The sequence below is a fragment of the Talpa occidentalis genome, unplaced genomic scaffold, assembly GCF_014898055.3.
Source record: "Talpa occidentalis isolate TD23 unplaced genomic scaffold, MPIMG_talOcc4v2.1 talOcc4.7, whole genome shotgun sequence".
Lineage (NCBI taxonomy): Eukaryota > Metazoa > Chordata > Mammalia > Eulipotyphla > Talpidae > Talpa > Talpa occidentalis.
The window spans coordinates 127,253,359-127,281,089 of NW_023605083.1; the positions used below are offsets into that span (position 1 = coordinate 127,253,359).

The 27,731-nt window shown below is 58.0% G+C and overlaps 1 protein-coding gene across 1 annotated transcript; it reads left to right on the forward strand.

Moving 5' to 3' along the window:
* Positions 1 to 27,731, forward strand: AXIN2 (axin 2). Its single transcript, XM_037491435.2, is given in 11 exon segments — positions 1 to 46; positions 2,011 to 2,945; positions 10,379 to 10,519; positions 17,293 to 17,395; positions 19,670 to 19,810; positions 19,948 to 20,389; positions 20,392 to 20,464; positions 21,143 to 21,376; positions 21,884 to 21,979; positions 23,137 to 23,304; positions 26,213 to 27,731. Coding segments are annotated over 10 exon segments (2,340 nt in total). The 5' UTR covers positions 1 to 46; positions 2,011 to 2,130; the 3' UTR covers positions 26,340 to 27,731.

The window sequence follows — 27,731 nt, forward strand, 5'->3', positions numbered from 1 at the left end:
GGCGCCTGCGAGGGCTCGCCGCGGAGCGCGCGCGCGCGGATCCCTGGTGAGTGTCCAGGCCGCGGCGGCGGGCGGCGCGCTTTGATGTGCCGGCGGCCCTTTGAAGTTGGCAGCCCGGCTATTTCGGGGCGCGCTCCGGGCGGGCGCGGAGGGGAACGGCGGGCCCCGCGCCCGGCGCTCGGGGGCTCCGCCTGGCCGCCCGCGCGCCCTGCGCGGTGCCCCCTGCCCGGCGCGGCGGCCGGGGCGCGGGGGCGCGGGGCGCAGACTTGCGCGCGCGGCGGCCGCGGCGGGGCCCGAGCGGGGCAGGTACCCGCGGGGGCCGCGTCCCCGGCGCTGCGGACGTGAGCCGGGGCCGAGTGTGCCCGGGACGGGCTGGGGAAGGTGGGATGAAAGGGTGGCGGCGCCCCCCGCCCGCCCTCCCCGCCCCTTCCCTCCCGCCACCCCTCCCTCGCCCTCTCCCCCGCCCCCCGCCCCGCCTCCCCCGCCCGCTCTCTGGTGCGCGCTTAGGGGCCGCGAGCGCTGGCGGGGCTCAGTCTGCGCGCTGGAGCGGCCCGAGCCCGGGGCGCCCGCGTCCCCCGCGTCCCTCCTCCCCGCCCGGGCCCCGCGCCCCCGGCCGCGCCGGCTCCTCTGGCGGAGAGGCAGGGACTCGGCCGGTCGCCATTTCTGAGCCGGGCCGCGGCTCCTGCGGGCGCCCGGGCGAGCGCGCGCCGGCACCGACCCGCGCCCGGGTTCGGGGCGCCGCGAGAGCCCCCCGGGCTCGGGCTCTGGACGGAGCCGGGCGGGGCTCGGGCCGGCGGGGCTCGGCGGCGATGAGAGCCCGGCCTCGGGCCGCCGGCGTCTTCCAGGTAACGGGGCGGCCCCACCTCTCCTCGGCGCCGGGGACGCGGCGCTCCCGGCCGCCCCGCAGCTCCGCGGGCCTCGCTGCCCGGCCCGGCGGCCTGAGCCCCCGGGGGCGCACCGCGCGCGCCCCCCGGCAGCCCCGGGCCTCGCGGGCGCCCCCGGCCCACGCGGCTCCCCCGCGCGTGATCTTTTCGGTGCTAGGGAAGGCGGCTTGTTTATTGGTGAGATCAGACTTTTCTTTGGGGAGAAGGAGACAGGCTTGAGGTCAGCAGAGTTTGGGGTTCTTGGCACAGCCCGTGGAAGCGCGAGACGGTTTCGGATCCGGTTTTGTGGGGTGTGCGGCTCCCGGGGGCGGCCGGGGGCGGCGGGTCCCGCGGCTTCTCCGCTCCCTCCAAAGTTTGGAGATCAAAGGCTCGTCTGAGCGAGTGGGTTTCTGGTTTTGGGGCGCGGGGAAGGCAGAGGTGTAGACGGAGCCGCGCTCGGGGCGGGGGGCGGGGGCGCTGCGAACCTCACATCTGGCTGGCGGGGGCGGGGGCGCGCTCCCCAGCTGGGAGTCGGGGCGCGCGTTCCGCCCTGCGCTGGGCGGGCTGCCTTCTGGGTTGAGGATCCTCTGAATTTTTAAGAAGTGGGACGGGGGCGCGCTGGGGGGGGGGGCGGGGGGAATGGGAACCAGATGCAGGCGAGGGGCACGTTTGGAGCTGAGTTATCTGTGCGCGGAGCCGAGTGGGGAAATTTACCGAAATTGGTTTCACCTGCACCCAGCCCGGCGGGGCCGGTGCGCGTCTCTGGGGTTGATGCTATCGGGGAGGGGGCCGGGGCGGGCGGGGGGCGGCGAGGCGCGAGCTGCCCGGCCCGCCCCGGGGCCCGCGGGGTCGGGGAGGGTGGGGTCTTACACCTCGGACGCCCCTCCGCCCCCACCTCTCACCTTCCCCTCCCCCAGCGCACCCCACCCCACCCCACCCCCTGGTGCCGGGAGCTCGGGTTTCACCTTTGGAAAAGCTGCGTGTGATACTTTAGATGAGCACCTCGCAGATAGCTGGGCTGCTTGATTTGAATTTGAGGAGTTGAAAAGCCTGTTTACTTTCTTGCTTTGATGTTGGGTAGATCTGGTTTTGATTAGATCAATACCCTTTTCTCTCTCCCTACCTCCCCCTTTACTTCTCTTTCCAGAAAGGAGGCTCAGATGAGCCCCTGCTGACTTGAGAGAGAGAGAGAGAGAGACCACGCTGATTGCTGAGAGGAACTGGAAGGAGGAAAAAAAATCCCCGAACTCAGAAGAACTCCCTCACCATGAGCAGCGCCGTGCTGGTGCCTCGCCTCCCCGACCCCAGCAGCAGCTTCCGCGAGGATGCCCCTCGACCCCCGGTGCCCGGGGAGGAAGGTGACACCCCGCCTTGCCAGCCTGGGGTGGGCAAAGGCCAGGCCGCCAAGCCCACACCTGTGTCCTCCAACGCCCGGCGCAACGAGGATGGCCTGGGGGAGCCGGAGGGGCGCGCGTCCCCAGACTCCCCTCTGACCAGGTGGTCCAAGTCCTTGCTGTCCTTGCTGGGCGATCAGGACGGTGCTTACCTCTTCCGGACTTTCCTGGAGAGGGAGAAATGCGTGGATACCTTGGACTTCTGGTTTGCCTGCAATGGGTTCAGGCTGATGAACCTGAAGGATTCCAAAACTTTACGAGTGGCCAAAGCAATCTACAAAAGGTACATCGAGAACAACAGCATCGTCTCCAAGCAGCTGAAACCCGCCACCAAGACCTACATTCGAGATGGTATCAAGAAGCAGCAGATCGACTCCATCATGTTCGACCAGGCACAGACCGAGATCCAGGCGGTGATGGAGGAAAATGCCTACCAGATGTTTTTGACTTCTGATATATACCTCGAGTATGTGAGGAGTGGGGGAGAAAACACAGCTTACATGAGTAACGGGGGACTGGGGAGCCTGAAGGTGGTGTGTGGCTATCTCCCCACCTTGAATGAAGAGGAGGAGTGGACTTGTGCCGACTTGAAGTGCAAACTTTCACCCACTGTGGTTGGCTTGTCCAGCAAAACTCTGAGGGCGACAGCGAGCGTGCGGTCCACAGAGGCTGTTGACAATGGATACAGGTAAGGCCCGGGCAGGGGTGGGCGGATGAGCTGGACTCTGCAGATGTTTTACGTTAAGCGGGGTGGGGGGCTGGCTGCGGGGTGTGGTGGATGGATGTGCTGCCTGGGCGCACGAGGGTCTGCCCGGAGCTGGGACCGCTGGCCGTGAGCCCTTTGATCTTGTTCTTTCGTTGTTTAAAGGGGGAAAGTGATGCGCACACAGCTAGGACCTGCAGTCTGCCAGGGCTGACTTCAAACAGTGGCCAGCAGTATTCATTAATGCGGGTTACTTATTATCCTGGGCCAGCCTTAGAAGGGGTTGAGGAGAGGACAGCAGCTTTTGATGCTTCTGAGTCACCAGATACACTCAGCGCTGGCTTGGGAAGGGGTCATTCACCACTAATCAGTAGAGTGGCGTTAATGTGGCCAGGAAGGCAGCTGGGTTGTGCTGGAGGCACGGGAAATAGTGTGCACCCATTGAACATGGGGGTAAGTGGAGCCTTCTGAACTTCTGTGCTGTGATGAGAGCAGTCGGCTCAACCACGGAGCTGGTGATGCTCTTTGTAGAATTAGCTGTTTGCCCAGCAAGAAACTCTCCTAACTTGGGCAGGCCCTGTGACTTCCGAACGAAGGACCCTTAGGTCCAGAGACTACTGCTCTGCTTACTGGCACATGTAATGTATGGATTTAGGTGTGTCAGTGTCTGTGTCTGTACGTGTAGAGGCGAATATGAGTAGCATATGTATATGCTTAGGTACTAGGTTTTAAATGCTTATAGCCGGAGGGTCAGACCTCATTTGATTAGTTTGTTGCTTGGTCCTGATGGAGAAAGAGGGCGGGGCCAGAAAGCGCTGGGACCCTGGAGGACTTTCTCTGTTTGAGGCTTCAAAGACAAACAGCCATCCAAGTCTTTACGATTCTTGACCTTTGGAGGCAACTTCAGACCTGTTAGAATGTTTCTCTTTCGCTTCCCCCTTCCAAATACCAAAAAGACAATGAGCCTCTTAATTCTAGGTTGTGGCTGGGCACTTGATTGCTATCTGAAGGGCTTATCTTGCTATTCATTGTGTGTTTCTCCCAGTGTTGGGGACAGGGGATCTGTGGAGATTGCCTGCTCGCTGGAGGGCCTCCGGGTATCTCTTCAGGATGGAGGGATGGAGGGCTGGGGCCGAGTAGCCAGCTCTGAGTTTAACCCTGCAGGGGTTTCGGGGTGGTGGAGACTTGACTGCTGACTGCTGGCAGCCAGGGAAGGATGTATTCTTCAGCCACCAGGGGGCACACTTACTGCCCTGGAAACCCGGCAACCCAAACTCGAAAGACATCTGGTCTACCCCTAGGTGGCCTCCAATTGGTTTTTGCAGGAACACATAGGATCAAGCTAAGGAGTTGTTTCAGCATCTTTAAGCTTATGGTTTCTGGTTGTTTTGGAGGATGATACTGGCTTGGGCTTTTGTGGCTGGGCAGTCACTTGGCACCTGCTGCTTCTGTCTGGTGCATTATGTGAACATTTGGGTAAACCTCGGCCGGACTCCTCTCTGTTTGACAGCTGAGACAACTTAGGGCCTGTGGGAAGGCTGCTTCACCGGGGGCCTTCTCCAGGGGGGGCTTCTGTGTCTCCCAGTGTCAGGATCCAGAGTGTCACCTTTGTCAGTAGCACCTGCACCTGGGTGGCCTGGGATGTTATCAGTAAATCCTAAGCCCTGGCCAGGCAAGACCCTGCAGGGGCTCCTCCCCCTGTGGGTGGGCAGTGGAGATGCAGCCTCGGTATGCTCCTCCCTCTCCAGAGCTCTCAGCTGGGCTGTTACCTGCATTCACCTTGTCTGTTATGCTGGCCACGCTTTTGAGATCCTGGAGGCAGGTGCCAAAGATCCTTTGTGTTCCCATTGTCGTCTTGGTGGTGAACCGTGGGCCTCGTTGGTGTACAGTGACTCCTTTTCATCAGTCTCTCACCGAGTGTCCAAACTAGATTCCCATGTGCTTTCCTCCCACCGGGGGGTTGAAACCACATATTTTACCTGCAGCACGTGAAGCCCGCGTGTCTTCACTGGCCTTGCCAAAGAGCATTTTTTCGATCGATTCAAATTTCCTTTCAACATGAAAGATACTCAAGTGTATGTATGCTGCGTTGCGGGAGTGTCCTGAATGGCTCAGTAGCCTGTCCACTGCTTCCCTGTTGAAGCCTTTCTGCACCCCATGTGGAATGAAGGAGTGGGCACCATCCCTCTGTTTATGTCATAGGGTGCTATTAAGATCAGAATAATAAACATGAAAGCTTTTGGTAGAGGGAAGTGTTTTGAGCAGACGTCAAGCATCTTAATTAGTATACCTCAATGATGATAATAATCAGGTGTGTGAAGGGCAACCAGGTTGGGCTATCACTTTCAAAGAGTGACTCTTGTCTTTTAGCCCAGGTTCTTGGTAAAACTGTAAAGTAGCCCCCCTTCCTGTGCCTCCTCTTTCTCTACTTGTTGAACTAAAGTCTGTCCAGTGAGTTCTTGTTGCACCCTTGAAGTCTGCCCAGGTAGTTCTGCTGCTCCCCAGGTACTCAGAGTACCTGGCCCTTGGAGTGAACTTATTAATTAGTATTGAAATGAATGAGATAGAAAACCTGAGTGTCTTGGAGGGCCCACCCCCATTAGCCCTTGAGGGGCGGTCTGACCAGCTGGGTACCCCAAGCACAGCTTGACCCCTCCCCCCCAGCCCTGTGCTCACCTCGGGTCCTCATTTTTAATGACTTGTTTGTGTCCTTACTCATTTGGTGTTGGGTTTAATATAAACAGTTGGAACGGAAGAGCAGGAATTATCCTCGCAGGGAAGGACTCTGGTTGGCAAGTGGTTGAGTGGGAAGCCGAGTCTTCGGATGGGCTCTATAAATAACCCGGAGGAGTGACCTGTCGGTGAGGCACGTGTAAAACCCCAGCACACAAACACTTACCCGGGGAGTGGAGGTGTGCGAGGGGCCCGCAGGATCAGGCGCTCAGCCCGGCGTTTATTTTGGGAAGGAGGAGGCAGAGTTGGATGCATAGAGCCCTCCCTGCACCCCCACCCCCAAGCCCTCCTGGCTGGCCCTGTGTGTTCCTGCCCAGACGGTCTCCTGCATCTCCCGTCAGGCCTGTGCTGGGGCCTCACGTGAGCAAGCCTGGCCCAGCAGATGGCCCTCTGCTGGCTCCCCAGCTTCCTGTTGCCTGAAAAAACTGGCTGATGAGGCCCATTTCTGTGTGAAGCCATTGGACTCGAGCTTGGCTTTCAATTATCAATGAAAATGATGCCATGGGAGAGATACGCCGGGAGCAGCAGCGTGCCACACTCAGAGTGTGGCCATGTGCTGGGTGCACGTGGACGTTTGCCTGTTTTTCCAAGGCCCCCGGCCCCGCCTGAGTCTCAGGCCCTTCACCCCAGGAATGCCCCTTGATCTTGCCTTAGAAAACAGCTCCAGGAAGAGAGCATTGCCTTTTGGGCGGTAACTTTGTGAGTAAATTGTCAGAGGGCCTCTGGAAAGCCCAGCCGCGGGGCCTGGGCAGCACATAACTTAGTAAGTTGCATTGTTTTGAGAGGGGACCAGAAAGAGACCCCAAAGGTCAGCCCTATTGTCCACTCTTGTGTGCCTGCTCCGCCCTCCTGGGAGGGGCGGGGGCAGGGGCCACCTCATCTCATCAAGATAAGAGAGGAGAGTGGTGGGGGGAGAGACCCCAGACCCTGAGGGCCCAGGAGCCTCTGCTGCTGCCTGACAGCTGAGACCCCTTTGCGTGGTGAAGTTACGGCCGGGTTGGGGACGCAGCCGGTGCAGAGTCCGCCCCAGAGGCCCTCCTCGCAGTAGGAATTCAAAACCCCACAGCATCTGGGAGCGCAGCGGTCCTGAAGAAATAATCAAAGCATCTGGGTACAATTACCGTGGCCTGGTCGAGTTTCTTTCCTTTTTTTTTTTTTAAGTCATCACAAGAAAACAGCTCTAATCCGTTTTCTTAAAAATTAGGTGGCGATTTTGACCAAGGGGTGGGTTCTTAAGTCGAGTTGCTGTCTCCCTGCAGCCGGCCTCCCTCCTCCCCTGCCCGGCCAGGTCGTGACTGTTGGGCACTCTGGAGACTCGATGGCAGTCGGCTGAGCACAGAGCCTTGTCTCCCATTTTTAATTACCGGTCACACAGTAGCCCTCTATTTTGGAAGTGGAGGGAGACGAGTTTATTTTGGGATCCATGTGTCAAAACAAGGAGAGCCAAGCGCACTGGGGTGTGAGCGAGGTGCGCTGTTTTGTTGGGGAGGGAGGCCTTTCTGTTGAGTCATTTTCTCCCTGTAGAGGGCGAATTACAACCCTTGCATTCGGGACACTGTTAATACCACACACCGAAGGGAGGGAAAGAGTTTGCTATTTACGGCCGCCTTGGGCTTTTTTGATCCTGTGCTCGGTCTCGTAGACTAAAAAACGGCTCAGTCAACCATTGATGGTCCTGGCCTTGAAGGGGGCTCATGGGTGGGGTGGGGTCTGAGCTTCCCCCCAACCCCCCCTCACAAGCTCACACTGCCCTCCACCTTGGAGAGGCTCCTGTGAAGAGGACAGACCTGGTTCCTGACAGCCCTCAGGGAGCTTATAGTCCCGTGGCACAGGACACCACCTGTCGGCGGTGGTTGGGTTTTTGGAGTATTACTGTGACTCCCCACAAGTTACCCTGCCACTTGGGGAACCTCAGGCGCATGGCCCTGTTTGAACCGTGTGCTTTTCAGGTGGAGATCCCCATGACCTTGGAGAGCACCCACCTGAACTAGCCTCAACACACAGCCCCCTGATCTTTGGAGGCTGGATCTTTGGGCACAGCACAGGCTTCCAGAACGTACTTATTACTTGGTTCCTGCAGATAGGACATTGTCCTGTCCATCCTGCTTTGAGGGTGCAGCACCCCATGTGGCTGGGAACTTTGGGCCATGTTAAAGATGTGGACAGACATGCCGTGACCTGCTCTGTCCCCTCCACAGACCCACTCAGCACAAGGAAGTGCCTGTTCTTTGACATTTGAGGCTGTTTCCATTCTTGTTCTGCCTTTAGTGAAGGAGAGGATGTCAGCAGGGCCCTCCTCTGCCCTTTGGGCTTCCTTGGCAGCTTGGAGATGTCTTCTCCCTCCTCCAAACAAACCAGCTGCCCTGCCTTTGCGCCTCTGGTCCTCTCTCCAGCCCCGGTGTCTGGCAGTCCCACCTTGAGGACATGGGACCAGTCAGTCACCTTTCTTGATGGTCATGATTTCCGATGAAGCATTTCACCTGGGAAGTGGTGAGACATCTTCCCTCTCTACACTCGAGAGCGCTGCCAGGATGGCCAAGTGCCAGGTCAAGGTCTCTGTCCAGGTATTGGGCCAGTCCAGGTGTGGACGAGCCCAAGCGTCCCCAGTCTCCACCCACTCCATGTCGCTAACAGTCTGAACATCTGGCTCTGTGTCCCCGCCTGCCCAGTGGTCCCTGCTGATGTCCAGCCCTGTCGCGGTCCAGACGGGGTCCGGGTGGTCCAGTCTGCAGCGGGTGGCCCCCAGCAAGACTTGTGGCCCCCACTTGGGGCTCCTCTACCTGCTCAGGTGGTCGAGAGGGTGGAAGGAGAGGACTGGCCAGCAGGCATTAACTGAGCACCTACTGTGCCCTGGGGCTGCAGCAGTGAAGAGACGCACAGACCTGGCCCTGCTGCTCCATCAGTGGTGGCTCCTGGTCTTTATTATCATTTCCAAACTGAGGGGACTCCGTTAGGTCATTATTTCCAAGGCTCATTCTGACTTTACAATGTTGGGATTTGGAAGATCACTTTTCTGGTTGGCTTTGTCTTGGCAGCTACAGTGCCAGCTCTGTAAAGTCAGGGACCGTCTCTTCCAGCTCTGTTTGCTGCCCTCAATGAAGACCCCTGCACCAACATCTTCCTGCTGGCACGCCCCCTCCCCCCTGCAGAGCCCCACCCCCTCTGCCCCAGCCTGGGGTGGGGGCGCTTTCCACTACTCTGTCCTCCCCTGTCCTGGGTGTTATCTCCAGTTCTGATCTGTGGGTTTGCCTTGCTCCCACCTGTCCCAGGGAGCCATCTTTCATCAAAGCTAGACCAGGACTTCCTACACCAGGCCCCTTCCTGCCTCTGATTCTTGAGCGCTTTTTAAAACATGAGGCTTGTCTCGGTCTCAGGAGGTGGAAAGTGGGGTTGTATGAGAGCTGCCTCATGCACCCCATCCTGCCAGCCTTCGTTCCTGCTCCTTGCCTGGGGGCCACATAGCCCGTCAGTAAAGTGGGCTCAGTGCTTCTCCCCAGGAAGCATCGAGGATGAGACACGAGGATGTCTGGGCAGGCCTGGCCCCCATGATAACCCTGTGTACACCCTTCTTGGTGCCCCCTCCACTTTTAGTGATATGCACGCCCGCCAGGCGCAGGTGCCAGATTAGACTGGGCTGGGTACACCCGGGGTGCAATGAGTAGGAGCTGGGCAAGCACTCACTGGCAGAGGCTGCCTGGACCTTCCTGGGCCCCTCTGACTGCCAGCCCCAGGCAGTCGTCATGGCTACCGTGGCCCGAGGCTGTGTCCCTTCTCAACCCTAACCCTTCCCTTCCACTTGACTTTTTCTCAGTTGGCTTGGGTCTGGTGGGCCCAGCGGAGCAGGCCAGGGTCTTTCCCGGCCCCCCTCCTGTAGCCGGCTGACCACAGCAGCCCCGTTCCCCTCCCCCTCACCCCCTTCAGCCCTGGCTGGTGACACAGAGGAATGCGGCCCTGCGGGGGACAGGCACACTGGTTGTTCTGGGAGGAGATCAAGAGGCCAAAATGGGGAGGCAGAGGCCACTGAAACAAAAGGGCAGGAGACCCCGGAGGAGGGGCCTGGACTTGTCTGTGAAACAGCTGTGCTGCTCATTTTAATCCTGCCGGACTCCGCCAGCCTGGGAGAGGGCAGGCCTGGGTGGGGGCAGGGCCGGAGAGGCCGGCTCTGGGTGGCACAGGCCCCTAAGCATTGTCCTGGGCATATCTGTCCCATCACCGAGGGCCTGGGTTGGAAGGAGGAGGCCGCCCTGGTGGTTGCGTCTCAGGATGGTGCTAAATGAATCTGGACTGGGATGCTTCGATATTCTGGGCCCCCAACATTGTGTTCCTCTGATGCAGGCTTGGGTATGGGGGGCAAAAGGGGAAAACACCTCATTTCCACTGACTCATACTCCCTTTTCTGTCCTTCACCTCCCCTCTAGAACAGAATCCCGCTCCTTCCTCTGGGCGGGTGAATTCAGACCCCCAAAGGCTCCCCTGGGCTGCCTCTGGGCTCCTCTGTCCTGGGCAGGCCCCACTTTGGGGACAGAGGATCCAGCTGGCTTTCCCCTAGGGTATGTGGGGGGCTCAGGAGGCCTCCCTTTTGTGGTCCCCGCTTTCCGCCCAGGATGGCACGGAGCAGATGGTAGGATGGCACCCTGGGTCTCTGGCGCAGGTCGGTGACCACACGAGGTTGTCCTTTCCTGCAGGTCCTTCAAGAGGAGCGATCCTGCGAACCCCTATCACGTGGGTTCCGGCTACGTCTTTGCGCCGGCCACCAGCGCCAATGACAGCGAGATCTCCAGCGACGCGCTGACGGACGACTCCATGTCCATGACGGACAGCAGCGTGTGAGTATCCTGGGCCCGCTCAGGTCCCTGGTCAGCAGGGTGACCCACCTGGCCAGCCGGGCCGACCCCAGCTGTCCTCCCCTGGGCCCCGTGCACGTGTGTTGGGAGGGAAGTGCTGGCTGTGCTGCCCTCGGAGGGCCACGAGGAAGTCTGGGCTACTGGTCCGCTTAGCGCCTTGAAAGGAAAGCTGGATGCTGCCTGAGCAGGAGAAAATTGCAGTGAGGTCAAAGATTCAGGTGACTCCCCATCGAGTCCCTGAGTTTAAATCCCCGTCTCTAACGGGCCTTCTGCTGACCCTCCCCGTGGGCAGCATGGCTTGGCTGCTCTCGACACAGCCGCCCCACCTGCCCAGCCCACGGGTGGGAGATGGGCGGCCAGTAGGGTCCCTGGTTCCTGAAGGGCCTCAGCATCCTCCGGGGCACCGCTGTGTGTGACGCCCTCAGGATGTGTGCTGATGCCCGTGTCCAGCAGTGTTTGGGCGCCATGCCTGCCCCATGCCGGGGCGGGGGGGGCGCGTTCTGGCCAAAGTCGATCCTGATCTCAGATCTCTTGCAGTTGGTTGACTTTGGCTTCTGAAAGCGAGGTGAGTCCCCAGGGTGGTGTGAGGTCAGCAGACCAGCAGGCAGCGGCCATGCTTTGAGCTCTAGGTCCTCTGAGGTCATGCATGGTGATCTGCGAGGATGGTGATGCCAAGTCCCCTAAGTGGGGTGGGTGCTGAATCTCCCTTGAGATTCTGATTCAGGGGACCTGAGGGAGGTAGAGCCTGGACTTGGCCCAAACTCCCCAAGAACTTCCCACCCAGCCCCCCTGTGAGGAATCCTTGTTCGCAAAACAGTCTTTGAAGACTTCCTCACAAATGTTTTGGACTAGGAATTTCTCCTGCGAAGGGAACAGTTTTGAAAGGCAGACCCATTGAGTGGTGTAAGTTCTGGCACACCCATGGAGAGCTTGTTCCTTTTAGCTTCCTAAAACCGACTGTCTATTCTCCCGGTTTGTTTGAAATTATCTGGTTTCAGTTGGCTGGTGTCCGACCGCTTGGCCTGTGGCATGGAACCAGTTGGAAGGAGAGTGGCTGAGCTTGGTGTGGGATGCCACTATTGATTTTCCTGGTGGCTTTTCCTGGGTTACCTCAGATCCCCTTATTAGTCAAGGCAGAGAGATCCTTAGGGTGAAAGGTTCCATTCTGGTAGAATTGCAACATTTTTGGCGTTGGTAAAAATAGTGAGGGCACACACCTTTCACCCAATGTGGAGCAAGAGGGCTTTCGTAGCCATCCTTGGGAAAAGTGATCCTTTCATGGACGTAATCCTTGAAACAGTTACATTTTGGTCTGTATTGAACAGTCCCAGACAAGGCACAATTTGTTTCTTGACCAAACCAAGGTGTGTTTTCATACTACCTTGTGGCATTAGCTCACAGCACAGGAGGCTGCACGTGCTCTGCCCTTCCCTCACATATTTTTTTTTTTTTTAACTAGTTTTTTCCTTTTCTCTCTTTGTCATTGGCCCACTGTCATTTTTACTACTGCCCACTGGCTTCTCAGCACCGCTCCGGCCTGTGTTAATTTGGGGAGGGCCTGGGCATCAGCGTTATGTGTAGAAGCAGAGTAAGTTGGAATGCAGCGAGGCCATTGAGCGAATCTCCCCAGTCAAGTGGAGTTTACTTGAGACTAGAAGGCGTCTGTTTAGGTTTCTTAGAGACTATTTTTGGCTTGCTTCCTGGCCCTAGCCTGCATGTCAGTCGGCATCACTGAAGTGTTATTCTGGGTTGTGATGAGATAATTGGGTGTAGTCCCTCTCTGCGTTTCTGCTTGAGCCTCACAAGACCCAATCTGTGGGGTGGGCGCTCCCCGGTGACTCACAGGTGAGGAAGGGAGGCCTGGCCTTCCAGCCAGTCATGTCAGAGGCCCCTGCCCTGTGCCTGCCGCTCCCTCTCCCCTGTTCCCAGCACGTGCTGTGCTAACAGGACCAGCTGACAGTAGACCTTGGGGCCACTCTGAGTTTCTTTTATTTTTGATAGAGACAGGAAAGGACAAGTCCCCTCACTTCGCAGCTTTGTCTGTGAGGCATGGTGGATGCTCTTAGGTCTTTGTCAGCCCCTCCCATGGGGAAGCGGCCTTCAATTGGGTGAGGGTGCCAGTGCCGAGAGGGTGCACCTGGGAGGCTCAGAGTCCTGGGTGCCTTACCACATGGGCAGGTCCTCAGAGCCGGCCATCGCAGTGGGCCGCCACATATTTATACCACCTGGGAGTACATCTCATCAGCACAGGCCTGTCCACCCCTGGCAGCTGTTTGTCCAGGGCTGTTTGCCTCATGCTACCTATGGGGGGGCATCCAAGGTCTCCAGACCAAGCGCCCACTAGATGGGATGTATGTTGGGACTTAGAGGTGTCTTTGCATCTCAAGCTATCGTGGGGTGCCCACCACTGGGGGTCCCTGGGGCCTCCCTGCTCTGCTGCCTGACAGCCTTGTGGGCTGAAAGCCCTGGCTGAGCCAGCCCCCTCTGGTCAGCTGGCCTGGGGTGCTTGTGGTGAGCCCAGGGTCAGGCGGGTCTCCTGGGATTCCCAGGGCTGGGATTAGACCCCTCTTCAGAGCTCTGCCAATTGTGGGCCTCGCACAGATGAGAGAGCCTAGCGAGAAATAAAGTGTGTGGGGGATGAAAAGCTGAACTGAATCGCTTTCAGCCCATTGTTCATCCGGGGAAGCTTAGAGGGGATAAGAGGGTAGCAGGCCCCTTTGAAATTTCCTTGAACAAGTGAATAGGAGCGCCCCATAAAGCATGAAAAGAGCCCTGGCTGTTTCTCCTGGTCACAATGGCCGGTGGGGCTGGGCGGGGGCAGGGCGGGGCTGGGGCGCAGGGCGGCTGCGCTGCTGGGAGTCCAGGGCAGAGGCAGCGGGGAAGGGGAGTGGGAGGTCACAGGCGGCCTTCAATAGACTCCAGAAGGTTGGAGTTCATTAGACACAAGCCGGGGAGGCAATCTTCTCGTTTGCGACAGAACCAATTAAGTCCCCGGGGCCTTCGCAAGAGGCCAGGAGGCCTGGGTAGGAGTCAGGCGAGGGCCCTGCACTTGGTGATTGCAGGGAGCTGCTCTGGGCCTGGAGGTACCTAGGCAGGGGCTTTAAAGAAACCGTTGCCTTTTCCCACAGCCAACACTGACTTCTGTTTTCCCGTGAAGTCAGAAGGCCTGTAAAAGATGGCTGGGGATTTGGGTCTTCATAGCGGGCCTCCGAGAAGGCTGTTTTACGAGCCTGTTACTCTGAAACATGCGTTCTCGGAAGAAATGGCTGCTTCTTTTTTTTTTTTTTTTTTTTTTTTTTCCTGCAAAGTTAGCTACCAGACTTGCAGCAAAGGCCTATAAACCCCAATCCTTAGTGTGCTGGGGGCAGAAGCATTGCAGGGCCATTCCCAGGCATTAGCCCCAGGAGGATGAAACTGGGGCCCTCCATACCCCCAGATATCACAAACTACAGGGCCTTTGTGGCCCAAGTGTAGCTGCCCCATGGGGAGACCTGGGATAGTGGGGCTCAGTCACTAGCCAGGGGCCTGGCCTCTTCTGCTCTTCTGCATTAGGGGGAGCAGCTTGCACCATAGGTGGCTTATGCTCTGGAGGCCCCGAAATGTATGCAAGGTGCAGCCCCTGCAGTTCACACAGAGTATGGCATGGGCTAGTTTATTTATTTTTATTTCCTTATGTCTTATTTATGGGCTGGCTTTGGACACCAGGGAAAGCATCTGCGTGAACTTCAAATATCACCTTATCTTACAAACCAGGCGTTTGATGTCGGCAGTGATCAGAGGCCGCCTTCAGAGCAGCCGCCAAATGAAAATGCGCGTGGGTGCATGTGCGGGGTCTGCTATTTCAAAGCACCCGGAAAACGCCACTCAGGTTCGGCTGGGCACGGCGGAGTCAAAAGGCTAAGCTAATTGGCTCGGCTTAAATGGCAGCTAAGTGGAGTCCACACTTCAAAACCCGTGCTCCCCAGAAACAGCTGGGCCCGGCAGCGGGCTCTCGTTAGCTAAAATGTTTATAATTAAAGGAGACCGTATAGGGACCCAGGCTCTGGCGCTCTTCAGCTCACAGTTCTGAGCAGCCAGGAAACTGATCATAGACTTTTAGAGGCTAAATAAAAAGAAGAGAGGCCTCCTCTTGGAATGAGGGGCTGTTTTGGAAGAAGATTCTTGGCTGGAGGAGGGGGGGGGGCTGGAATGGAAACCACATTTCCTTGAAGGCGCCTGTTAAGCCTTTCTGAGTCTCAGCGAACTCTAAGCTCCCCCTCTCTGCCCTGGTCATTTTCCTGCCCTTGGTCACTCACCTGCCCCCGGGGGCAGCGGGGCATGTGTTGGTTGGCTGCGGGAGGAGGGGCTTAAAATGATCTGTAACTCTTCAATCTGTCAGTGACCTGCTCCCTGCGCCCCCTTTCATGTCTATATACCAACCTCACCCCACTCTCTTTTTCTTCCTCTGCCTTGAATGGAAAAAGAAAAAGTATAAAAGTCTGACCATGGATAAGGACAGTCTTAGAGAGGGTGACAGGGTTCTCCCGGGGTCCATGGGCTACTTGACTCCTGCCCCCCAAGATTGCTGGGAAGAGGCCAGAGCAGAGCCAGCAACTCTTCCCAAGTGTCTCCGGGAGAGTTGCTGCTCAGGCCAAGGTGGCATGGACACTCACGGCTGTGGGCAGCAGCACGGGCCAACAGGAGACCCAGGCTGTGGGAGCCCCCCAGACTTTAGGTGACATTTTTGGTCTGAAAATGGGGCACCCACTCTCTCTTGAACCACGTGGCACACCCGTAACCAGTGAGTACTGAGTGGGGAGGACTTGCCAGGAGGGCAAATCTCCCATTGACTTTTCGAGCATGTCAGGGGCAGTGGCACCCCCATGACCAGGTTGTTGCGAAGCCGGGCCCCCCCTGTCAGGTCTGGGATGGGGGCACCTGTCTGGAGTCCACTGGGCTTGGGGATGGAGGGGATCCCCGTGCGTCAGGCCTGTCCACCCCAGCAGGGAGGCTGGACGCGGGGGCTGCCGCCCTGGGCTGGAGCAGTCACTCCCGGTGGAGTTTGGCTGCTGGTCAGGCCAGGCATGCTGGTGAGAACTGGGGCTTCTCTGGTGTCTTGTAAACTCTCCCAAGGTGAAAACGTTGAGTTTTGGAAAATAAGCTGCAGGTGGTTCCGTCCATTTCTGGATGGAGAACCTGGATCCCTCCTGGCCTTTGAGGGTGGGCTGTCCTCAGCCTGAGGAGTAGTCCTGTCCTCGCCTTGGGCTGGTCAGCTGACCAGCTCCCCACAGTGGCCGTTGGCCCTGACCCCTGGCTAGCCGTTCCCTGGGATGGGCACCCAGTGTGCTCTCTCTTCTCCCCCTGGGCCCTCGACCATCGCCTGCCGTGGGCCTAGCCAAGGTCTGGCTAACACAGATGGACATGTCCAGCTACTATGACCTGCGTCCTCCCATCAGCTGCCCTCGTCTCTGGCCTAGGTCAGTGGAGCTCCGGAAAACGGCAGCCACTTACAGTTATGGGTCATTCTAGATAAGGCACGGGAGGTCAGCCAGGTAACCCTGGCCGCGCCCAGGTGTCTTAGGCAGCGCTGATTTCCACCCACAGCCGATGAGCCAGAGTTGTTTCCCTTCCTCCCAACCTATGACGAGCAAAAAAACACCAGGAAAAGGGAAACAGGCGAACAGTTTCAATAATTGCAGCCTCCGAGCATGATTCAGTGTATGAATGTTTGAACACGGAGACTTTGGTTAGAAAGTGGCCTCCGGAAGGGACATCTGTGGGAAGGGTCACACCTTGGCCGCTCAGCTGCTTTCAAGAACAAACTCTTTCAAAATATCATAGCAACTCTAGGTCATGTTTTTAGTGAAGGCCTGTGGGAGTGGAAGGGTTTTTCCTTAAACTTTTCCACTAACTTATTTTTCTCTTAATATGAAGAAGGATAGGGCCCCACACCGCCCCAGATCTTTGCCCAAAGGTGACCTTCTCAGGAACACTTCATCAACGCCCCCACCCCCACCCTGTGACCCCCTCCCTCCCCCCTCCTGCAGTGTATCTCAGTGTCGTCCTTACCACCTTCTTACTTACTACAGGTTTTGCTTTTAAATTTTTCCCATTGTGCCTTCCCATGGGGGTACACGGTCCATCTCGTCGCATTTTTATCCCCTTCGTTGAATGTCTTTTGCTCCGTGCTTAGAACAAGCTCTGGCACACAGTAGGCCCCTAAATATTTTAATGAGTGGCACATAGTAGGGGGCTCTCTCTTTAAGTGACTGGAAGGTGGACTGTGGGAGAATCACCCTGACCTTCACCATTGCCTGGCTTGCCCTCTGGCTCGGTCCCAGACCCGAAACACTTGCCCCTGGCATGGCCCGTGAGGCCCTGGTTTCCTGATTCGGAGCGCTTTGCTGTGGCCATCACAGACGGTTGGGGAGGACACCCTCAGAATCCGTCTCCTGCTGGGGGCACCTGTGAAATGGGAGCCTTCGCTCAGGGCTCTAAAACAACAACCCAAGACAGGGGCTCTTTCCAAGCTGACATTCCTGTGTCTGAGAGGGAGCCAGGCCTCCCGAGATGATTGATGGGCAGGACGTGTGGCAATCTGGCCTTGGATTGCGCTTTCCCCATGGGAACAGCCGTGGCGCCCGGGCCGGGCGGCGCGCTCCCGGAGAGGCGTGTGGCCCGGCGGCTGGCAGGGGCTCGGGAGGGCTTGTGAGTCAGCCCTGTGCTGACGGCCTCCTCACGAGCCCCTGAGCGTGATGTCCTCTCCTTCCCCTTAGAGATGGAATCCCTCCTTACCGCGTGGGGAGTAAGAAGCAGCTCCAGAGAGAAATGCATCGCAGCGTCAAGGCCAATGGCCAAGTGTCTCTACCTCATTTTCCGGTGAGTACATTTGGGAGGTGGGAGGGGGTCATATTCAGCCTGGTGGAGTCCTGAAGAGGAAGGGACCAGGAGGGGTGCCCGGGGTCCACTCGGGGACAGGAGGGAAGAGAAGCATGGACAGGAGGCCTTTGCTTGGCTCCTTGGCATGTGACCTTGAGCAGGGTCCTGTGTTTAAACAGCCCAGGTGAGCCTGCTTGAACCCGTGCATGTCTGCAACTCTGTGACAAGAAAACCAAAGCAGTTCCTTCCCAGCAACCTAGAAGGGCAAAGGGACTGGCCTTGCCTCAAACAGGGGTTCCACTTGATGGAGTCCCCCCAAGGGCAGACAGTTTTGTCTCTTTGGTTAACACCCATATCCACAGAAACCAGAACAGGGCCTGGCACATAGTAGGTGCTTAATAAATGCCTGTCAATTATGTGAACGAACGAGGCCAGAGGAATGTCTGCCTCCTTTGAGAGGCCCCTGCCCATGGTGTGTGGACGGCACAGCTTGGTCCTTGCTGTCGTCCTTTTATCTGTTTACTTGGCCGTTTCTCCCGCTGACTTCTGAGGCCCTGGAGGGCAATTGTTCCGACTTGTCTCTTTCCAACCCCAGAACTTGGCCAGGTACCTGCTGTTGAAGCTGCACCTAATAAATGCAGAATGAATGAAGTGTTTGGATCAGCTCTTCCTGTGACTGAGAGGAGGGGCCAGCCTGGTGTGAGGGATTTTTCTGGGGCCTCCCCTTCTATTCCCAAGCCCTGAGGGGGGGCAGGCGGCACGTGGCCAGTACTCGGGACCCCCCCCCACCCCCGGCATGTTCCCTTCCGAGAGTAAGGCTTCTCGCAGGACTCTGAGGCCCAGCTGCCAGGAAGCTGATGCTCAGGGCGGGGTGAGTGCCCGGTCACAGCGGGCACCCAGGGCCTGACTCCTCCCCACCAGAGTCGGCGACCCAGTGGGGCCTTCGGATATGTTGCGTGTAGAAACGCCAACCCCACGTCTTACCTGTGTGCCGACTGCTGCTGGGGCCGATCCCCTTCGAAGGTCCACTCAGAGTCCCAGGCAGACTTAAACTTGTCATAAAATGAGCATATTAACATTGCCTTTCTGGGGACTTCCAGCAGGCCCCCCAAATACAACAGTACTGGCAATTTAATGTTTGCATATATATAATTTTCTTTTGCACTGGGGCAATAAGTGGGTGGTAGGCACATTGATAAGGTCCTGGTGCCCAAGCTGGTAAATGAGATGATTTCACCACGGACTTCTCCATCAGGCAGTGCTTTGAAGGAGGGGTGGGGGGCGTTGCCCAGAGCATGTGAGGACCCCATCTCCTATGGGGGGGCCCTTTCTCGCCCCCCGCACAGTGGTTGCCCTGGTGAAGCCGGTGCATCCGGGGGCCGTGCTGGCCTTTGCAGGTGGGCTTTCTCCTGCCCCTTCCCCACCCCAAGGAGAGGAGCAGAGCCAGAGGGAGAGCAGGAAGGAGGCGGCAGAGCGCCAGGGAGGTGGGAGGTGGGGGGGCGAGCGGACAGGAGCGGCAGCGGCGGCCGTGGGGGTCCGCTGTTTGCTGCTTTTGGCAGGCGTCCCTGCGCCTCTTTATATTCTGCACTTGATTTGGAGATGTTCCCTTCTCCCTTGATAGATCGGCTGCAGGCAGCCAGACTCAGCAGTGTTCTGCCACTAGCCCGCAGCAGCTTTCTTCATTTTCTGTACAAAGAGCCGGGGAGGAGGGAGTGGAGGAAAGCGAGGGAGATCCAGGGCGGTGTTGAGACAACACCGCCTCAAAGGTGCACAGTGTGCGGCCAGGAAATAAATTACCACGTCTTCTGATCCAGGCCGTTTGACTCCCCTTTCCCCCCTTCTCTCCCCCCCCAACCTGCACCCCCACCTCCCTTCCAATCTTATTTTTTTTTTAATTTTCAGCTCCCTTTCTGTTTAGACTCTATTTTTGATTCCTTGAGTTGGCCTCCCCCCTCCCCCCTCAGAGGGCTGCCTTTTTTTTTTTTTTTTTTTGATGTTTGACAACAGTCTTTGAAGATTTTCTACTTCAGAGTAGCTACTGATGGGCTGGTTGTACTACAGAGAGAACAAGCCTGGCCTCTCGGAGTGCGACCAACTGCTCCTGCCCAAGGCAAGCGCCGCGGAGGCCATGGCGCTCCATGAGGCCGCGGTGCCGCTGCATAAAGCTCCGCAGCAGCACGGGCCGTGGCGACCAGTGTGCTCTGCCCGCCCGCAGCCCGCAGCCCGGCTCGGCCCGGCTGACACTCGCTGCTCTTCCCTCCCCGCGCCCCGCAGAGAACCCACCGCCTGCCCAAGGAGATGACCCCCATGGAACCCGCCACCTTCGCGGCGCAGCTGATCACCAGGCTGCTGAAGCTGAAGATGGAGATGGAGAGCCGGCACAGCCTGGAGGAGCGGCTGCAGCAGATCCGAGAGGTAGTGCTGGCGCGGCCCCTCCCCCTCCCCGGCTGGCACTGGGAGGTGCCACCTCTGCAAGATGGCGCCGCCCCTCCCTTGGCGAGGGCGGCCTCTCATTTCCCAGATCACTCCCCTTCTGCGGCCTTCCCTTCCAGGATGAAGAGAAGGAGGGCTCTGAGCTGGCGCTGAGCTCCAGGGAAGGGGGCCCCGCCCAGCACGCCCTCTCCCTGCTGCCCTCCAGCAGCTATGAGGAGGACCCACAGACCATCCTGGATGACCACCTGTCCAGGGTCCTCAAGACCCCCGGCTGCCAGTCTCCGGGTCTGGGCCGCTACAGCCCCCGCTCCCGCTCCCCGGACCACCACCACCACCACCACCACCAGCAGCAGTACCACCCCCTGCTCCCCGCCGCGGGCAAGCTGCCCTCCGCGGCGCCCTCGTCCACCGGCTGCCCCCTCCTCGGAGCCAAGGGCTTCGTGACCAAGCAGATGACCAAGCACGTCCACCACCACTACATCCACCACCACGCGCTCCCCAAGACCAAGGAAGAGATCGAGGTGGAGGCCGCACAGAGGGTGCGCTGCTTCTGCCCTGGGGCCCCGAGTACTACTGCTACCCCAAGTGCAAGAGCCACCCCAAGGCACCCGAGCCCGTGCCCGTGGAGCAGCTCGCGTAAGTGTCAGGCGGCCTTGGCGCTGGCGGGGTCTTCTCTCGGGGCAGGTGTGAGGTGGGGTCCCAGCGTTCAGGTTCCAGGAGGGAGGCCCGGGTCGGGGAGGCGGGGGTGCCAGTGCCAGGAGCCTGGGTCTCTCGAGCCGCCCCCCAGCTTGCCACCTGTGCAGTTGGAGGCCCAGAGATGTAGTGGGTCTCTGGGTGGCTCTGGGCTCCCCGCAGTGGCAGCAGAAGCAGCACCCTGCCTGGGTGGAATGGGACAGGCACCAAGCGGGCACAGCCCTGCCCTCCAGGGAAGAAGTAGGGGCACCGCAGCTCCCGGGGAAGGCAGGAGACAGGTCACAGGATGCCTGGCAGTGGATGCCTGAGTGCGGGCAGCAGAACAAGCCCCCTAGGTAAGCCCCTGCCTCCGGCGCGGGCAGCACCACCGCGGGTGGCGGGCTCGGCGGTGCCTGCAGGCGGCCGGCACAGCTTGGCCGTGGCTCCTGCCATCTTAATATTAAGCGCTGGGCTGAGCAGACCACAAAAATGCCAGGCTCTGGCAACGCCCCTGTGCGTGTTAGAGTGATTTTTCCCCGCCCTCTGAAGGCAGGGTAGAGGAGTTTCTATTGAAGTCACAATTTCCAGTTTTTCTAACCCAGTTTCTTTCCTTCTGCTGCTCTTTCCTCGTTCCCTGTTCAGTGTCCAAAGCGCCAAAAAGGCCTACCCCTCGGAGTCCGCCCGCGCGTCCCCCGCCGAGCGAGCCGGCCGGCACCATCTGTGGGGCGGCAGCAGCGGGCACCCCCGCACCGCCCCCCGCGCCCACCCGCTCACCCAGGACCCTGCAATGCCTCCCCTGGCCCCACCCAACACCCTGGCGCAGCTGGAGGAGGCCTGCCGCAGGCTGACCGAGGTGTCGAAGCCCTCGAAGCAGCGGTGAGTGGCGGGCAGGGAGGCGGGAGGCGAGGCCGGCCTGCTGCTGGAGGGGGCCCTTTTCTGCCCGGGGCTCTCCCCCCGCCCCGGGGAAGAGGAGGTGCTCCTGGCCACAGCCCTTTCCAGCCACTAGAACTCGTTCCCGTTAGTTGTGTTTCTTCTGAGGAGCTAACCAGGATCCGCTAGTTGGGCAAACTGTGCAGAAGTAGGAGTTTGAGTTTCAGTCACTGCTGACAAGTCTCATTCCTTGATGTCCTGTTGGCCTCATTTGTTAGACGAGCCTGGGAGAAAACAGCGCCGACGGGCACCCTCCCTTGGCTTGGGCTCCCCCGGAGTTCGGGGTCCCTGTTTCCAAGAGGTCCCCGCCTAGAGCCGCCAGGCCCCCAGGACCCGGGTGGGTCTCCAGGGGTGGGAGTGGGGTCCGTGTCTCCTTGGGAGTCGTGTCTGGCTGCTCCCCGTTTGTCCCGGGGGCAGCAGGCTGACCTCTGAATCCTTCGGCTGTGTCCTCAGGTGCTGCGAGGCCAGTCAGCAGAGGGACAGGACCCCCTCGGCCACTGGCCAGACAGGAGCCACGCCCTCCTCCGACCCAAGCCCGGCTTCAGAAGAGTGAGTGTCTCTGGCCTCACCGAGACCCGCCCGGCGGTTTGCGTTCACTCTCTGGAGTTGTGTTTTTGGAAAGCATTTTTTTAGCCTATGCAATCACCTTGACTTGGCCGCTTGTGACAAGAACCGGCAGTTCGGATCTTGCCAACCCCGCCTGGGCCGAGCCAGGCGCTGAGACCCGTGCCCAGGGCTCCTTCCCAAGGGATGCAGGCTCAGGGCTCCCAGCGCGTTCATGCAGACGGGGCTGGGAAGCCGATAGCAGGGGGATGAAGGGACCCCAAAGTGCATATAAGTTGTCCCCATTTGCTTGCAAACCTGTCACTAGCCGGAGGGCGACGGTCCACCACCGCGGACTTGGGGAGGGAGAGGGCGGCCTTGCTTGGCTTGGAGGAAGCAGACTGTCCTTCCCCATCCCGGCACAATTGTTTCTGTTAATTTTCGCGCCTGCAGAGCGGACAGAGCGCCCGGGCTCAGTTTAATCTCAGGATGGTGCGTATGAAAGGCAGGCTGTGACAGAGACTGAAAATGGTCTAAATAATGAAAATTTGCTTCTGTGGCCCCTTCATCTTCGTCAGTGAGCTGGGTTTGCAGTTCTGAATCAGCCCCTGCCCTGGGCCCTTTGTTGGAATTGGTTGACCTTCAGTCTGCCAGCTGTCCTGACCTGCAGCTTTTTTTTTTTTTTTAAGTCACTCCACAAAAATTCAGACTAAATCAGGCAGTCAGAAGTGAGTGCGGGCTCTGCCCACCAGGGCCTGTGGCATCGAGTTCATGCCCTGTGGGCATCTGTGGCACTGCCCGATGGCCGGGTCCCCGGGCTCTGTGAGAGTGTCTCCTCTCATCTTGACTGGGGAGCACCCCACTTGTGCCAGCCTGAAAGAGGCTGCTCTGTACCACCTGTTTTCTGTCCCAGCAATTGGGAATTCTCGCTTCCTGGGTGCTCCACACAAATCAGATGTTGGACATATCCCCCTCGAGGTGGCTGCCCCTGTGATCTGGGGTGCTGTACCCCTTTGTGCTTACAGCTGCAACCTCACTTGATCTCTAGAGACGGTGTTTGGAGAGCTTGCCCCCACCCCACCCTCTGTGTGCGTGCGTGCGCATGCGTGTGTACATGCATGTGCTGCCTTCACATGCTGAACATGTCCCGTCCTTCTTTTCAGCCACAAAGAGCCAAAGAAGCTGGCGGGTGTCCACGTGCTCCAGGCCAGTGAGTTGGTCGTCACTTACTTTTTCTGCGGAGAAGAGATTCCATACAGGAGGATGCTAAAGGCCCAGAGCCTGACCCTGGGCCACTTTAAAGAGCAGCTCAGCAAAAAGGGAAATTATAGGTAAGAGTGCTGCAGTTTCGTCCTGCTCCGGAGCTTATTTGCTGAGAACCAAGTTCCAGAATTGCTTCCCTGGCTTGCGACCAGAGAGGGGCCAGGAGGGGGGGACTTCGGGGCACTCTGGGAGGCGTTGGTCTTGCTCACACCCTTTCCTTCCCCCACTACCCAGAGAAATAGGGCAGCAGCCCCGGGAGGGCTCTGGGGACCTGGCCCAGCTTTTGCTGCCCGGTGGACGAGACTGAGAGCAAGCAGGGGCGCTGGGCTGTTTCTTGGTCACTTTCCCTGTAACTTGGGGCAGGTGATGCTTCCAGAGTCCAGCCTGCCCCTCTCCATGGGCCAGTTAGTTACATCTCGGGTGCGGTGTGCAGGCCCAGGGGAAGGAGAAGGGAGTGAGATGTCCCCACGCACAGCATCCAACCCCTCCCGCCATGAACCAGGCATGGAGTGGAGGCTCTGATCACACCTAGCCCCCTGCCAGGTGGGCATCGGCTCCTGGGCCCGGGTTGTCCACCTGCAGGTCTGAGACCCGCCCCCCCCCCCTTTCTAGTGCAGGCTTTCCTGGCTGCCTCCCCTGGGAGCGACTGAGGCCCCAAGCAGCCCTTCGCAGGCAGAGGGACGGGCTTCAGGCTGCGACCCTGTGGGTGACTGATGAGCTGGGTGTGGAGCCGGCTTAGATCTCTCCCTTTACACCTGGGCAGGGGCCACTCTGAAAGGTATCAAAGCCTTTGAGGACCAGGCCTGGCTGCACTGCAGCTGCTGCTGCTTCTGTGGGTTTTTTGGTGATCATGGAGACACAAGATGAAACTAATTACCCAAGTGTGCCCCTCCAGGGATTCGTTTTGATCTCAGCTTTGACTCGGCTGGACTTAGCAGGACTTAGTGGAACGGCAGGTGACCTTCAGGTGACCTTCAGGGGAGAAGGGCCACGAGCACTGAGCAGAGAGGCTGCTGGGGAGGTTCTTTGCTCCACCACTCTGGCCACATCTGGCTCTGATTTTTTTTTTCCTAAGGCACACTTAATAAGCCTGGCTTTGAAGCTCCGGCCTCCTCTTTCATGCACAAAGACTCTCACAAATGGCCCACTCTCAAATTCTTGGCTGATTGGATCAGGCTGTGGCAAGGCCCTTCCCAGCCGCCTTATCTCACTCGCTTGCCTGGCTCACCAGGCTGGAGCTGGGTGCGGCATCCTCCTGGGCCAGGGAGGACACAGGGCGTCAGGCCTCGCCTGCCCGGCAGGGTGGGTGCTCACTTGGCCCCCCTGCAGCCCCCCGTGACAAGGCCAGCGAGGGGCAGGGAGACCACATTGAGTAATCTCAACATGGCACAGGTTCAGAAGCAGAGCGGCCCCTCCAGACGTGCCAGACGCTATTGGTGCCAGATGTCAGAAGAAAGCAGAGTTTGCCACAGAAAGCATGTTGCAGCGGAAAAGCCCGTTTCTTGGAGAAAATGAGGGCAGCGCTGCGTGTTTGAAGTCTCGGGGGTGGGGCCGAGGGAGCACTGCCTTGCTCCTCTCTGGAGGAGGCTGCAGCGTGTGAAAGGCCATGGCGTGTTTGTCCGACCCAGCGAAGCCCAGGGCTTTGGAGCTGGGGGCTCAGGGGGGCTGAGGATGGCCACTAGGTTTGAGCCTCTTCTTTGGAAAAGTGACTTTTCCCATGGCCCACCTCTCCGCTGCCCGGCGCCTCTCCCGTTATCTCCTCCCGAACCCCCAGCCCCAGGCATCCCCCCTCGATATGGAGCATTTCCACCACTGACCCATTGGAGCAATGCTGGTCACCCCAGCATTTCAGCCCTGCTGGAATGCTCAAAACAAAGAACCTTGACTAAACCCAGCTGTTTCACTTTATTTAGCCTTATCTCCTATGAAAGTATTTGGCATGCCTTCATTAAGGAAGAAAAAAATTTAGCTCTTAACCAAGGGGAGTTTTTTTTCTTTTTTAAGAGAAAAGCAAAAAAAAAAAAAAACCACGTTAGCCTGAGACACTGTGACATCTTTGAGGCGGACCCTCTCTGGTCGCACGGGCCGCAGATGACAGCTTGCAGGCCTGAGGGCGACCCACCGGGGTGTCACCCTTGCTGGGGACAGGGAAGAAAGAGGCCTTTGCTTAATTTTGTTTCCGAAAGCAGCTCCCCTGAGAAAGGCCCATCATTTGTGTCCGTACAATTAAATTGCCTTAGAAGAAAGGAGGCCGGGTGGGATAAAAGGAACCTTTAATCTAAGGGCTTAATAGACCGGCCTTTACTGTCTGACCAGGGAGGGGTAGCTGGGCGAGCAGAGCAGAGCAGGATGGGGCCTGAGCTGTCTGCTGCCTGGGGAGCGAGATTGGGCTGGCCTGCCCTCTGCAGGCTCTACACCGCCCCACCCCTACCCTGTGGCCCTGCCAGGCACCTGCCCCCTCGGATACGGAGGGTGGGAAGGACCAGGTGTCGGGGCGGACTAACGGGCTGGTTGAAGCGCCTCCCGCAGACTTCTCCAAGCCCAGGATGGCTGAGTCCATGTCTTTTTGAGGGCCTCCTCCTCCCGCTGTGGCCGCTGTAGCAAATGAACCCCACACATGCTTTGCCCTTCCTCCCACCCCCTCCTGTAAAAGGCAGAGAAAGAAGTCTCCCCGCTCTCACCTCCGCCAGCTGTGCTTTTCAGTGTCATGTGTCAGGTGACAGCGAGCACATCTGGGCAGCAGACAGCAGCCCCAGAGCAAACACCCTTCCATGCTGCAGCTCCCCGGGTGCCCAGCTGGCCTCCCGAGTGACCCGAGGCCTGCCCACTTGAGCCCCCTCTTCAGTCCCAGGCACAGGCTGATCGGCCACTGGCTGTCGCAGAATTCTCTGGACCTTGGTCCTCGGGGTCGACATCCTCTGTACAGACTCCAAGATGTGGTTTTACCAAAGTGCTCTTTTTGCTTTTCCTTCTCAGGTATTACTTCAAAAAAGCAAGCGACGAATTTGCCTGTGGGGCTGTGTTTGAGGAGGTCTGGGACGACGAGACGGTGCTCCCGATGTATGAAGGCAGGATCCTGGGGAAAGTGGAGCGGATCGACTGAGCCTCTGGCCCAGCCTCGGGAGCCGAGGACGCCAGCGCCCACGCCACGGGCTCGGACCCAAGCGGCCGCCACAGAAACATGTTGAAGGAAAACTAAACCAATGAAGAAGACACAGTCTGGGGCCCCTGGGCCTTCGGGAGGGTGGGGGGAGGTCGGATTTCATGACTCACGAGCTGGGTACTGGGATAAGAAAAGGCTGAACTATTTATTACAACCATGACCACTCTTGGCGATTGGAGGTGCAGACTGTACTCAAGAGGCCGCCCTCATCACAGAGGACTTCCTAGGGCTCTGAAATCCATAAACTAAGAAACTGTATAGCTTACCTGGACAGGAATCCTTACTGATATTTATTGAACAATTGATTCCCCCACCCCCAGTTTATGGATATGCTGCTTGGAACACGGAAGGGGAAGAGAAGGTAATCGTTCTGTCTTAAACTTAGGAGCTGAGCTAGGAGTGCACTCGTGATTGCTTCGTTCAAAGAAGAATCGTGCCCCGTGTCTCTCCAAGCGAAGATAAGCTTTTTGAGATGCTGCCCCACCATCAGCCAGAATCGGTGCATTTTTCTTTCTAGGCTGCTCAGGGTCTTGAGGGTTGACTTGGGTTGCCACATGACCGCCATTTGGGGGTTGCCATGTAAGCCGGGAGCATCCATTGTGGTAGCAGAGGGTGTGGTGGGGTGGGGAGCATTCTTGGGGAGGGGGGCCCAGAGTCATCCTGTAGCTTCCCGGAGCTCCCAGCCAGCGAGGCCCCCCCACGCAGTGGCCAAGGCCGGCTGGCTCCTTGTGGTTCACGCTTGTGCTTTGTGATTGAAGTAACAGGTCCTTGGAGTTTCTTGAGGTTTTTTTTTTTTTTTTTTTTTTTTTTTTTTTTTTTTTTTGGTTTTTAATGGATCATTGGACCACAGCCGTTCTGTAATCCAGCCCCCTGCCCCGCAGAGAGGCCAGCAGTTGTGGGAAGACCTAGCAGCACCCTTTCCTCCAGACCCCTTCATTTTGACGTTCGGGTTTTTGTGTTAAGTTAATGTGTACATTCTGTTTGCCCTTGTTCCTTGTACTATACGTCTGTATATATCGTACGGCAAAAGAGTATTAATCCACTATCTCTAGTGCTTGACTTAAATCAGTACAGTACCTGTACCTGCACGGACCCCGCCGTGTGTCGCCCTATATTGAGGGCTCAAGCTGTCCCTTGTTTTTTGAAAGGGGTTTATGTATAAATATATTTTATGCCTTTTATTACAAGTCTTATACTCTGACTTTTGCCATGGCATTTTGTTCTACTTATACTGTAAATTATGCATTATAAAGAGTTCATTTAAGGAAAATTACATGGTACAATAATTATTGTAATTAAGAGATGTAGCCTTTATTAAAATTTTATATTTTT